This window comes from Chroicocephalus ridibundus, chromosome 21 (assembly GCF_963924245.1).
Source record: "Chroicocephalus ridibundus chromosome 21, bChrRid1.1, whole genome shotgun sequence".
Classification (NCBI taxonomy): Eukaryota; Metazoa; Chordata; class Aves; order Charadriiformes; family Laridae; genus Chroicocephalus; species Chroicocephalus ridibundus.
The window spans coordinates 1,845,899-1,859,188 of NC_086304.1; the positions used below are offsets into that span (position 1 = coordinate 1,845,899).

General features: G+C 57.8%; 1 protein-coding gene across 1 annotated transcript; it reads right to left on the reverse strand.

Moving 5' to 3' along the window:
* Positions 1-3,388: 3,388 nt before the first annotated feature.
* On the reverse strand, positions 3,389-13,264 carry LOC134526108 (nuclear envelope pore membrane protein POM 121-like). Its single transcript, XM_063357612.1, has 4 exons — positions 13,139-13,264; positions 12,335-12,889; positions 6,330-8,765; positions 3,389-5,809 (listed from the first exon to the last, which is right to left on the reverse strand). The coding sequence occupies exons 1-3, from the start codon at positions 13,262-13,264 to the stop codon at positions 7,860-7,862; spliced, it is 1,587 nt and encodes a 528-aa protein (XP_063213682.1). The 3' UTR covers positions 3,389-5,809; positions 6,330-7,859.
* Positions 13,265-13,290: the final 26 nt, after the last annotated feature.

Sequence of the window (13,290 nt, forward strand, 5' to 3'; positions counted from 1 at the left end):
CTCCTGGCTGCTCCCGAGCGTTTATTTTACCGCCCGCCCCACTCCAGCTTTGAAGCGGATTTAACCAACAGCAATAAAATGATATGCCCGGTATAAATCTTTAATCAGAACATGGGGGTTTGTTTTTTGTTTTTTTTTTTTTTTTCTCCCCCCGCCCTCCCTCCTCCCCGAGCTTTCGCTGCTGTGTACGACCAGGAGGCGAATCAAAAGCGAGCGGAGTAAATTATTCATGGGGCCGCTATTTCTGCTTTCCCTATACGTGGGGGGGACTCGGAGGCAGAGTTGGGGGGCGAGCGGCCGTTTCGGGGGCTGTTAATATTCGCCCCGAGAAATTGGGCCGCGGCCCCGGCGCCGAGGAGGTGGGCGAGACCGCCGGTAACTTTTCGGTTCTGCTCTCCCATCGGCGCGCTGGGAAAAGCTGGGACGAGCCGCTCCGTCTCCTGCCCAAAATCCAGGGGAAGATGCTCCAGCTCCGTCCCCGCCGAAAAGCATCTCCCCCGGATTTACACCCGCCGGGATGCGGGCGACAAACCGGCGCCTCTTCCCGTCCCCCACCGCATCCGCACCCACCCGCACGCGCTGTTTATCCGCATCCACCCCCTCTTCCACCCCCCCCCCGAAAAAAAAAAATCTCAACCAGGCGACTCAGAAGCCGCGCGTGGCGGGGCTCGGCGGGGGTTTCGCCGCGAAGGTGACGCGGAGGCGTCGGGAGGATCTAAACATTGCGGCAGAGCTGCCAAAGCTGGGGGGAGAAGGGCGTGGAGTCTGCTTTTGGAGGGGAGAATATTATTATTATTATTATTATTATTATTATTATTATTATTATTATTATTATTATTATTATTATTATTATTATTATTAATGTCAGCATCGGTATTATTGTCTGAGGAACGCTTGGGCCTACGTATCGATAAATGTCTGCCGCGGCGCATTGTTCTCAGTCCTTAGTGGAAGCAAAACAAAAAAACCCTCTTCCTTGGGGTTCCGTGGGTCATTTTGGGGTTTTTTTTTTGGTGTGTTTTTTTTGTTTGTTTTTTGTTTTAAATATATATTTTATTTTATTTCGGAGTTCACGCTCCACGGCACAAGCTGTAAAAAAACGACAACGACAAAAATAATAAAAAAAATACCTTTCAAACCGGCAAAAAACAGCCAGGCCGAGGCCTTTCTGTTCACAATCCTCCACCCCAGCCTTGAAACCTGAAGTAGTGAAGGATTTTGCCGAAAATAATGGATCATTTTCCCATTTACCCATGATTCAAGGATTAATAACTAATCCCATCAAAGGACATCTGCTTAGATTGTTCCTTGTCAGTGAAAGTAAATAGAGCCTTTTAGTCTTTAGACCTAAACTCCTCCGAGGTTATTATGCCGGGGGAACCTCCTACGAGCCGGTGCTTTCTCTTTCGCCCCCGCTGTGACTAACCCCGGAGGGAGAAAGCAAACTTTGCCGGTCCCTGGACATAAAGGTTATTTGCTAGAATGGAGGAGACTTTTATGAGAGGCCGGGTAAGCTGAGACCCTCACCCTGCCCGAGGCAGGGGGCTGCAGCCCCCCCCCCGGCCCCCCAAAGCCCTTTGAGTCCCATTGTCCTCCCTCTACCGCAGGTTTCCCCCTTTCAGGTCGGGGATGCCGCCGTTTCGCTCTCCTCCCCCCCCCCCCCCCCCTCAAAGCTTCTCCCCAATTCGCTCGGGATCAGCTCTTTTTGCGGGGGTCGAGCGGGGAGAAAGGAGAAATTGGTTGGGTCCGAAAGAAAAACCTCCGGAAAATGTCCTTAAGGACGCGGGGAGGGACGGATGGGCCTCGACACCCCACCGCGACCTTGGGGGCGATGGCCGTCCAGGGCTCGAGGGGCAAAAGGCCTGGGAAATAACGAACTTCTCGTGAAATAATGAACTTCTCGTTAAATAACGGGCCGTCGGTGGGTGGCTGGGTGTATCGACGGGGGGGCTCCCCGCGCTTCTTCACAAAAAGCTGCTTTTTGGGGGGGGGAGACTCGAGACTTTCACGAAGGAGCCCTGGGCCCAGGAGGGCCTAACCCCAAACGCGAGCGGATCGCCCCGGATAAGAAGAGCGCTGTCTCTTCCCCTGCCCGGGAGCTACTCGTTAGGGAATACTAACGAACGGGCCTTCCCGGGGCAGGACGACCCCCCCAGCGGAGGAGACGTCCCATGGGGAGAACCTGGAGAAGGTCCCGGTGGGACCAGCCCGGTGCCGGGTGGTTGGAGCCGCGCGTTGTAAGCGTTTCAGAACAGCTAAAATTAGACCTTTTTTTTTTTTTCTTTTTAATTATTATCTTCCCCCCCTCCCTTTTCCCATAGTGTCTCATCCATACGCACCAGCTGTGGGGTGTTTTTTGGTTTGGTTTTTTTTTTTTCTTTTGCTCTCGCTCCGGCAAAAGCTTCCTGGGAGATAGAGACAAAAAGGAAACGCTGCTCCACCCTCTCCCCGGCGCACGCGAAATACGAGAGTAATTACAAATCGGGGCCCCAAACCCAGACCCTGCTCCGGTGCTATTGAGGGAAATCTCTTTTCAAAAATCCGAAGGGAAACCATGCCCCGTCGGCCTTTTGCCGTGCGGGGGAAACCGGGTCCCGCGCTGCCTTCGCCCTCCGGACCCGTAGATCCGATGCTTCTGGCCATCGCGACTCGGTTCCCAGCTCCGGACCCGTAGATCCGATGCTTCTGGCCATCGCGACTCGGTTCCCAGCTCCGGCGAAGGGAACAATTGCAGGCAGAGCCAGCGGGAGTTCAAAAGGAGCAATACTGAATTAAACGATGGCAATTTCCCTTATTTTCTGCCGCTTAAAGGTGCACGCTGGGAGTGTTTAAATATCCTTGTTATCCCCTTCAATACCTAGAGAAGGGGTTGGGGTTTTTTTGGTGTGTGTTTTTTTTTTTTTTTTTTAACGAGCAGGGCTGTAATCAGGCCGCGGCCGTGCCAGGCACCTCTTGCTAACAAACGCCAATTCTCCAAAAGAGCCGTCCAGATCCCATCCAAAGCCCTTTGAAGCAGAAGAAAAGGCACCTGCTGGACTAGAGTGCGTCGGGCAGCTGTGCGAGCCGGGGGGGGGGGGTGCCGGGGGGCGTGGGGGGGGTGGTGGTGGTGAGGGGGGGGGGACACGACGCACTTTACCCCGTTTTACCCAGACGAGACAGAGCCCCCCTCCAGAGGAGGGAATTTTTGTGTTTGATTTGGGTTGGAAGTTTGGTTTATTTATTATTTTTTTTTTTAAATTTTTTTTTTTTATATTTTTTTCCGACTGGTGTGGGGACGAGCTGAAAGTGAGGACATCCCCCCCCCAGCCCCCATCTCAGGCCAAGATACATCGATACACAATGAATTTCCTTCTTTTCTCCAGCCCCCCCCCTGCCGCCCCCACACCTCCGTTCCCCTGTGACGCTCCCCAGGTTATCGGGGCGCTTTTGAAGGCGGTTTAACCTTTTGGGCGAACTATTAAAAATCTCCGCCTGGGGTAGGAAATATTTGCTGGGGGGAGGCAGGAGGAAGGCAGGAGGTTTTCCAGCCCGGAGCTGGCTCCGGGTTTATCTCTCCATGGTTGCAGGTGGACGCTTTGGTTGAGGATGGAGCAGAGGATGCCCAGGACAGGCAGCAGCCAGGGAGGGGGGACGCGGAACGACCCCGCGGCTTCTCTGCCACAACACGCAACCGCTTGCTTCAAAAAAATGCAGCTTTTGTTGCAATTTTTCTTTGTCTGGGGGATGCTGGAGGGGTGGCACCGGGCGGCCCAGGCGGCGGCAGCAGAGATGCCCAGCGAACGCAGGCGCTTGCGGTAGAGAGCGGTACCCAGAATTGGGCTTTTTTAGCGCCGAGACAAAGATTTCTTTAGAAATCGCCCAGCTCCAGGCCTCCCCCAAATCTCCGAGCTGCCAACCAGACACCCGGACCCCAAATTTTGACACCACTGGGCGCCACCAAGGAGAATGGCAGACAAAACCCCCGTATCTGGACGTCACACCCCGTCAGCCGTCCGCGCTTCGAGAGGCAGCGGCCGCCGGGGGCTTCGAGGGGCCGCGGTTTATAGAAAATAAGCACGTGTTCGTCTGGAGTCACCGTGCAAATACTTAAAAAGCCCCAAAATCTTCTTTGAACCGTACGTGGCGGTTCTTCCCCAGCTCAACCCTCTCCCGAATGGAGCCTTTCTGAGCTGGTGGGCCTAAAAAAAAAAAAAAAAAAAAAAAAAGAGGGAATTTCCCTTAAAAAATCCCACCGGAGGAACACGCGGGCTGCAAACCCTGGGAGGTGCTCACCGGGGTCCAGCACCCGTCTGTGAGCAAAAGCATCACCCGTTTCTTTGCCCCGAGGGGGGCAAACCTGCGGGCAGAGCGTTCTGGGGGTGGGTATTTTGCCCCTCCGCCTGCACGGGGGGCAGGGAGAACATCTCCCCGCGGGGGTGTCCTGCGCCGGGGGGGGGGAGCCCAGAGCTGCTGGGGGGGGTGGGGGGGGAATGGAGCCGGTGTGTGCGCGCGTGCAGCTGTATGGAAATCACGCACCCATGCGTGCCATGGGTACGGGCATGGGGCACACACGGATAAGGGTTATATGCACCCCCCGCCCCGCCAAGGGTTTCTGAGCAATTTGGGGGGAAGGGAGGGGGGGTGTGCTGGTGAATCGGCCCCCCCTTTGCAGCCAGGCATCCCCCTCTTTGCAGCTCCCTGGGTCTGACCTGGGCTGGGGGCTGCAGGTGGGGAAGGGTCTGGGGGTCGGGGGGGGGGGGCATAAAGCCCAGACCCCACAGGGCTGCAGGACCTTGCAGGGACTCCTCAAAATAAAATCCGGGAGGGGGGGACGGACACACACACTGCACACCAGTCCCCGGGGGGGGTGTGTGCCCGGGGTGGGGGACACACCTCACACACCCCCCCGCCTTGTGCTCCGTACACCGTTGCTGGGCAGAATTAGGGGTTTGCTTTAGGTTTGGGGGGGGGGAGGGGTTGTACTAAATATTGTTGTAAAAAATACAAGTATTTTTTAATCGGTGCGGGGGCTCCGTGCGGGGGGCGGGGGGGGCGCTGCGCGCAACTACCGCGGGGCTGGGCGGCCCCCGCGGGTCCCCTGCCTCCCCCCCCCACCCCGGGGACACCGACGGCCGAAACTCCCGTTTTTCCGAGGTGAAAAATCCTCCTGGATCATCTGAGATTAAGTACCGACCCCCCCCGCCCCGCCCGCCGCAACCCGCAACTTGCCTTCCATGGGGAGAGCTCGCTTAAAAAAATAAGTTTCAAACGCCCGTTGCCCTGAAATAACGCCCCTTTTCACGGCAAATGACGGGCGCTGGGGAAAAGAGATTAAAAAAAGATAATAAATAAGTGGGAGCCGAGACGGGTAGGAAACTCCTGGGCTGCGGCAGAGGCTGCGAGCCTTCAAGCGGAGGAGCCAGCCCTTGCTCCCTCAGTCCAGAGGGAATTCCGACAAAAACCCGAAACAAACCCAAAACAAACTGGGGGGAATTTACGGCTCTCTGCCCCCTTTAAGGTTCGCTATAAGAGAAAATCAAGCCCAGCTTTGCCAGCCAAAAAAACAAAAAAAAACCAAAAAAAAACAAAAAAGAAATGAAGGTGCGGGCACCCAGCGCGGAGCGGAGCGGCACCCGAGCCTCCTCTGAAGGCAAAAGTCGCCAATTTCTTTAACTGCTGCTTTGGGGTAAGGAGGGGAAAATAAAAGAATGCACTTTTTTTAAGCGTAATGCGATGGGCGAAGCCGCCGTCCTCGCTCGCCGAAGCCTCTCGGGTCTGGAATGAGGATTTTTTTGCTGGGAAAACGCTTCATCTCGTTGGTCGTCGGTAACTGCGAATTTACCAAGAGAGGGGGGGAACCGAAAGGGATTTATTTATTAATTATTTTTTTCCACACACACACCCCCCTCCCTTTCCAAACAGCGTTCCCTGCGTTTCGAAACTCACTGGAGATTTGTAGAAACCGGCGGGTTTAATTCCCCGAATATAAATAATAACCAAATCCAAATATAAAATGCCAGGGGAAAGGAGGTGCCCAGGGTAAAAGAAGGTCCCTCAGCCTGTCGCCGTGCAGGCTATTTTCCATTTCTGGCCACTCACGGTAAATAAACGAGTGAAAAATAATTAATAATAATAATAAGGAGAAATCCTGGTAGCTCAGGAATTAATGAGGGCTGGGGCAGAGGAATGCGGGGAGAGCAGCGACCCGCACGGGGCTGGGAAAAGCGGCTCAGTTGCCGAGCTGCGAACGCGGGCGCTGAAAAGGGCTTTTCCCAATTAAAAAAAAAAAAAAAAAAAAAAAGAAAAAAAGAGAGAGAGAAAGAAAGAAGGAAAGAAACCCCTGCAATTACCTCTTTCCCCACGTCTGTTGCGCTTGCCTGCGGCTGGCAGCGGAGAGGAGCAGGAATATCCCGGCCGCACGGTACCGGCCGGGTTTGCCACCTCCCGGGAGCTTTTGGGGCGGTTTTGCTGACTTTGGATATTTTTTTTTTTTAATATACTTTTATTATTCCAAGCAACCCCCAAAACACGCTTAGCGGAAGGAATCGATTGCGGATTACATTTCCGTGTCGTTATTTTGAGGTTTGGGTAGCCGGCGAAATAGAGAAAATGTTATTCACTGGAGGGGCGGAGGGAAAAAACAAACCAAAATAAATACAAAATAGGGAAGAAAATTGGAGAATAACTTGAAATGGGCATTATTCGTCTTTAATAAGCCCTGATCAGGGTTTGTGGAAGGAGGAAAACAAAGTCATTTCCCAAATAGAGGGGGGGTAAAGCAGAGAGCCAGGTATAACTTCATAAAACGCCACGGTGGGAGACGATGCCAATGTGTGTCCCCCCCCCCGCCTCCGACCGCCGCCGTGGGGGAAATCCGCTTCCCGTGGGGACACCCCCAGCTTTGCTCAGCATTCAGTAAATTCCAGGGGGGACTTTGCTCCTAATCTGTGTTTATTAAGGCAAAAAAAACCCCAAAAAACCAAAAAAAAACCCCGAAACCCCAAACCCCACCGCCGACGCTTATAAAAACCGCAGGTAACTCTTGATTGCAACAAGGGGAAGGCGCGATCGAGCGTGAGCGCCGGAAAAAATCGCCGGTTTACGGCGGATTTCTTTAAAAAATAAAATAGAAAAAGTCAGCAAGTTACCTTTAAAATACTCCCCGCAGCTTGTGTGCGGGGCCGGCCCGGTCCCAGGAGGGGCTCCGGTGCCCGGCCCCCGCCGTTCCCCCCCGTTCCCGGGTTATTTCCCAGGCTGCAGCCCGCAGCGATGCCCGGGGCACCGCCTGGGCTTTGCCGGGGGGTGGGGGGGGGCTCCTCGGAGTCCGCGGGGTTGGGGGCACGACGGTTGGGCCGTGCGTTTATTTCGAAAAGAGAGAATTTGATTTTAATGAAGGAGCAAATTCGGAGCAACCACGCGCGTGTCTGTCTTCCCCCCCCCCCCGCCCCCGAGAGCTCTTTGTGCACCCCCTTCTTTTAAACACCCCCCAAATAACCTTTTCCTTCGCCCCCTTTCCCCGCCCGCCTCACCCCAATTTCCAGCCCCAAACCCCGCTGCCGTTTCCTCGCCCGCCGCCTCCCAGCCCTCCCCGGCTGCCCAGAGAGGTTGCCATATTTGCATATATGGTAATGAGCCCCTAATTGCCGGGCTCGCTGTGCTTTGCCCATCGATTTCGAGCAATCCATAGGTTAAGGAAGCTTGGAAATAGCGCGGCTCCCCCCACCCCACCCCCCGTAGCCACCCCCCCCTCCCCACCCGCCGCTTTTGCGATGGAGCTGGCCCCGCATTTGCATCGCAACTTTTTTTTTTCTTTTTTTTTTCCTTCTTCTTTTTTTTTTTTTTTTATTATTTAAATATAACACGTATACTTTACGTATAGGCTACGTGGAGGCTCCTCGGCCGCTCCTATATATCCTTACGCCCGGCACGGCCCCCGCTCCTCCGGCTCGGGGCCGCCGCCGAGACCCGCGGGCTGCGGAGGCTGGGGGGGAGCCCCGGGGGGGTTGAGGGGGGGTGTGTGTGCAGGTAAGGGCACGGAAGGCAGCAAAGGGCAGGGGAGGCAGGCGGGCATGGAAGGCGAACCGGAGAGGGCAGGCAGCGCAGGCAGGGAGGGCAGAGCAGGCAGGTGAGCAGGGTCGGGAGGGCAGCGCAGGCAGAGAGGGCAGGGCAGGCAGGGAGGGCTCTGTAGGCAGGGCAGGGAAGGCAGCGCAGGCAGGGAGAGAAGTGCAGGCAGGGAGGGCAGCGCAGGCAGGGAGGGCAACGCAGGCAGGGAGAGAAGTGCAGGCAGGGAGGGCAGCGCAGGCAGGGAGGGCAGCGCAGGCAACACAGGCAGTGCAGGCAGCGCAGGCAGGGAGGGCAGCGCAGGCAGGGAGGGCAGCGCAGGCAGCACAGGCAGGGAGGGCAGTGCAGGCAGCGCAGGCAGGGAGGGCAGTGCAGGCAGCGCAGGCAGCGCAGGCAGCACAGGCAGGACCGGCCGGCCTTAGGGGCGCATCCCCCGCCGCGGGCTGAAGATCCCCGGGGGTCACCCCGGGGGAAAGAGGGGCGGCCGGGACGGGTTTCCCCCCGCCGACGCCGGGCTTAACCGCGGCTGCCCCCCCCGCCCCCTCCCTCCAACCGCCCCCCACCCCCGGCCGTGCCCCGCCGCGGAGCCCCCGCGGAGCCCCCGCGTTCCGCGCCGGGCCGGCCCCGCAGCCGGACAAAACAATGTGAGACTTGGCGGAACAAAAGCGGCGGGGCTTGGGTTGCTGAACACGTCTGAGGCCAGACGAGCCGCGCGATTTATTGGACTCGGTGAGAAAATCATAATAAAAAAAAAAAAAAAAAAATAAAATAAGGGGGGGTGGGGGGCGGGAAAGCCGGCGGAGGGCGGTGGGGGGAGCGAGGGGCTGGAGGGATCCATCTCTCAAAGCATCTTTATTCCGGGGAGGCGGGTTGGGGGTGCCACGGGAGCGGAGGGGGGGGGGGGATGGATCTCCGGGGCTGGGGGTGCGGGAGTGTCGTGTCGTGTCCCATTCCGCCCCCCCCCCCCACCCAGGACCGGCTGCGGGGTCGGCGTGTCCCCCAAAGCCCTGGGGGCAGGTGGGAGCCTTCCTCCCTCTTCCCCCCCCCGCGTCCAGGCATCCCTTCATCTGAGCTAAGAAAGTTTGGGGATGGCCCGGATCGCCCCCCCCCCCTCCCCCCCGCCCCGTCCCGGACTTTCCACGGCGCCGGGTGGGGACCCCAGCTCCGGGTGTGTGGGGGGTGCACTGTCCCGTTCCGTCTCCCCCCCCCCCCCGGCTTGGGGACCGAGTTTTGGGGTGCGGAATCCCCCCCCCTCTCGCCGCCGCTTCGGGAGAGCCTGGCAGGATACGGCCATTCCCGGTGTCGTCCTGTGTCGTGTGTGTCCCCCCCCCCCCCCAACGCGTGTCCGTGGACTCATTGTTGCTCTCTGCACCCGTGGGGCTGGCGGGGGTGGGGGCTCCCCCAAATCCCCCCTCCTGCAAGCGGCTGCCCCGCGGGAGGGGCCGGGCGTTGCGTGGGGACACGGACACGAGTGGGGGGCCGGGCCACCCGCCAACCCCCCCCCATCCCGGCTGGGCTTTGCTGCTCTGTGCTGGGACGGGGGGAGGATTGTATTTTTTGGGGGGGTGAAAGTGATGCTGTGGGATCCTCGTTATCGAATAAGCAAATCCTGATGGATGGGGCTGAAAAACAAATTAAATCCGCGTTACAACAGACCCAGCGCGGAGGTTACGCGTCTCCTGAGCGCGGCCGGGTGCGGAGCGGAGGAGCAAAGAGGGGGTTTCCCCCCACCTCGCGAACTTCTCTTTAATTTCTGTCGTCCCCCCCCCGCCCCCTCCGCCCCAGCAGGTCCGAGCTGCTCCCCTCAATTCAACCCCCCCCTCCCGTGGATATCTCTGCCTTCGGGCGGCCCCGCCGAGCCTCCCCCGCGGCAGGCCGGGAAGGGCACCCAAAATAAGCGGGTTTTGGGTTTTTTTGGTTTTGTTTTTTTTTAAGTAGTAATTCGAGGGCAGACGTGAACCTCGGAGGTTGGCCAGAACCCACCTCCCGGGCTGCAGCGGGCCCGGCCACCGCTGGAAAATCCCGCACGGCTTTTTTTTTTTTTACATATATATATATATATATATATATTTTAATCTGCCAAAGAACATTTTAATTTTCCCTATTTTTTTTTTTTTACATTTTTCTTAAAAAATACGCATCCCTGCGGTCTGTCCTTAATTCTCCCCGTCGGTGCGGGGAAGGGAGGGCGGGTTGTGCTAAAACGGGGGAAAAATAAAATCAGCCAGCGATTTCTTTTTCGGTCGGTGCGTGGATTCCCGTCTCTGCAAAAAAAAAACAAAAACAAAACAAACCCACTTGCTGCCCACCAGGTCAGGTCCTGCCCAGCTCAGCTCCGATTTAACACCCCCCCCGACCAAAAAAAAAAAAAAAAAAAAGCTTTGCTTTATGGTGTGGGCGCAAATTTTCGGGCTGGAAAAAAAAAAAAATCTCTTCAAATCTGCCGTTAAAACGGTGCGATCCCGCGATCGCGGCGGCGGCTCCTGGGATTTATTTGGGGGTTTTGTCTGGGCTTCGCTTTGCCGAAAGCGACTTTATAGAAAAGCAGCAAAGCGTGGAGCGGGTTTTTATTCGCTCATGAAACTCCAAAATACACCCCGGCGTCTTCTGCAAATCGCTCGTGTCCTTCCCGAAATCCTCCCGGATCGGGACGTGTCTAACGCGATGTTAAAATATGTATATATTTAATAAATAAATAAATAAATAATGCAATGTCATCGGGATAATCCCAGGGAGAATATAAATTTGAAAGCTGAATCCGTGTCTTTGCGGCGGGGTCTCGGGATAAATAGCGATATTCGTCCTGTTTCTTCAATAGGCGGGTTAAAAAAAAAAAAAAAAAAAAAAGCAGCTATAATTTCTGGAGGACCCTAAAATACAAATTTAGGTTTTTAATTTTTCTTTTTCTTTTTCTTTTTTTTTTTTTTTTTTTTAAGGGGAAACAAAAGGAGAATAAAAAGAGGGCAAAGCGTGCGGTGGTGTCGCCGAAATCCCGTTTCGGCGCGGGTGGGGAATGGTTAAAGCCGGGCCCGCCGGGCCCCCGCGGAGCCGCTGCGCGACCGGCCACGGGTGGGGGCTGACTGGCCACCCCCCCCGGCTCTGTAACCGTCCCCCTCCGTCCCTTCTCTTCCAGGACACCCCCGCGGCTCCGGCTCCGCTTCGCCCCGGGCTGGCCCCCGCCCGGCGGCTCTGCCCACGCGTGGGGACAGCGCGGCCCAGGTGGGTCACGGGGGACCGCGGGGGGACAAACCACGGGGCGGGGGGGGCACCGTCCCGGGGGGGGAGGGCGACCGGCTCTGGGAAGGGCCTAAGAGAGGGGCTGCGATTCGGGGGGCGGTTTGGAGGCAAGGGGGTGCCTACCCGATGCACCTGCAATCCCCCCTCCCTGCGAGCACCTGGCAGAACGTTCCCAAAATCCATGTTTTTTCCCCCCAAACAGGGCTGGAAGTGTGGGGGGAGTGGGGGGAAGGTGCAACACCCCCCAACCCCCGCAAGCCCTTTGGTGCGGGCGGGGGCTTGCAGAAAAGCCAGGCAGGAGGGCTGCTGGATGGTCCTGGGGGGGTAGAGACAAGGTGCCGGGGACCCCCCCGGGCAGGTTCGGGCCCCCCCAGGGCTGAGATGGTCCCCAGGACCCTCCCTGCTCGCCCCCCATCAGTGTTATTCCCCTCACATCCCCTGTGCTCGACTCCCTGCTCCCAGTCAAGTTCTGGGCCTGATGGGAGCCAGACCAGTGGGCTCCCACTTTCCCACTGGGAGCAACTGGGAGTGAGGGCCCCGATGGGGGAACGTGCGGCTGGTGGTGGCAGAGGGAGAATCAGGCTCCGGGAAGGAGGCAAAACTCAGGAACAACTTCCCACCCCAACCCCACAGCCCCAAACCCGGCTGGTTTTACACTCGGAAAAAAAATTCCGAGGCAAAGAAGAATTTTAAGAGAAGAGAAAAGAAAAAACCCAAACAAACGACTGTTCTTTTTTGAGGAAAAATCGGTGTTATTAGTTTTGATGCTGTCTGTATTATAAAAGGGGAAATAAAAGGGTAATTAATAGAGAGGTTGTGGGGTTAAAAACACAGAAATAAAATAGAATTTGGTTCCCGTCTGGGGTCTGCACAGTGTGGCCGGGCCCCGGCACCGGTCGGACACCAGCACCGAGTGCTGGTCGGACACCGGCAGCCATGGGTTGCAGGTGGGGGGCTTCCTCTTCCCCAGGAGGGGCTGAGCCCCCTGGGAGGCCAAAGAGGTGGAGGAAGGCTGGAGAGATGGTGATGGTCATGGTGGTCATGGTGATGGTGATACTTGTGGTGGGGACGGATGGCGGCCGGTGGTGATGAGGGTGGTGACGAAGATGATGGTGCTGAGGGTGGTGGTGCGGAGGGTGGTGCGGAGGGTGGTGGTGCTGGTGAGGAGGATGGTGGTGGTGCTGATGGTGCTGAGGGTGACGGTGGTGGTGTTGAGGGTGATGGTGGTGTTGAGGGCGGCGGTGGTGATGAGGGTGGTGGTGATGAGGGTGATGGTGATGAGGATGGTAGTGATGGTGATGAGGGTGATGGCGGTGATGAGGGTGACGGTGGTGTTGAAGGTGGTGGTGGTGATGAGGATGATGAGGATGGTGGTGCTGAGGGTGATGGTGGTGCTGAGGGCGGCGGTCGTAATGACAGTGGTGATGGTGGTGATGGTGCAGATGGGGGTGCTGGGTGGCGGCGATGGGTGGCGGAGGGGGGGTGATGATGGGGAGGACGATGGTGGTGGTGGGGGGTGACAGGGAGGGGCGGGGGTGTGCTGGGTGGCGGCGATGCGCGTGTGCGCGCCCGCTCGGGGCCCCTCCCCCGCCCATTGATGAACTGATAGGCGCTGCAGAGGGGTGGGAGTCAGGGCAGGTGACGTCAGGCGGGGCCGAGCCAATGAGGGGCGGCGGCGAGGGCCGGGAGTGTGAAAGCATGAATGAAAAGTGCCGCGCGTCGCTCCCCCCGGCGCAGAGGCTGCGGGCAGCGGCGGGCAGCAGGTAGGAGCCGTGCCGTGCCGTGCCGTGCCGTGCCGTGCCGTGCCGTGCCGTGCCGTGCCGTGCCGTGCCGTGCCGTGCCGTGCCGTGCCGTGCCGTGCCGTGCCGTGCCGAGCGGCGGGCCCCGGCAACCCGGCCCTGCGGTTCTCCGCTCCGCGGGAGAAACGCGGCGCGGTGCGGTGCCGGGTGGGGGGGCGGTGTTTCGGAGGAGCGGGGGCTCCGAGCATCCCCGCAGCGTGGAGGTGGCGGCCCG

Coding starts and splice junctions, on each gene's coding strand:
- LOC134526108 (XM_063357612.1), bottom strand. CDS start 13,264: ATGCTCGGAGCCCCCGCTCCTCCGAAACACCGCCCCCCCACCCGGCAC. Junction 12,890..13,138: donor CCGCCGCTCGGCACGGCACG/GCACGGCACGGC, acceptor ACCCCTCTGCAG/CGCCTATCAGTTCATCAATG. Junction 8,766..12,334: donor GCCATCCGTCCCCACCACAA/GTATCACCATCA, acceptor TTTCTCACCGAG/TCCAATAAATCGCGCGGCTC.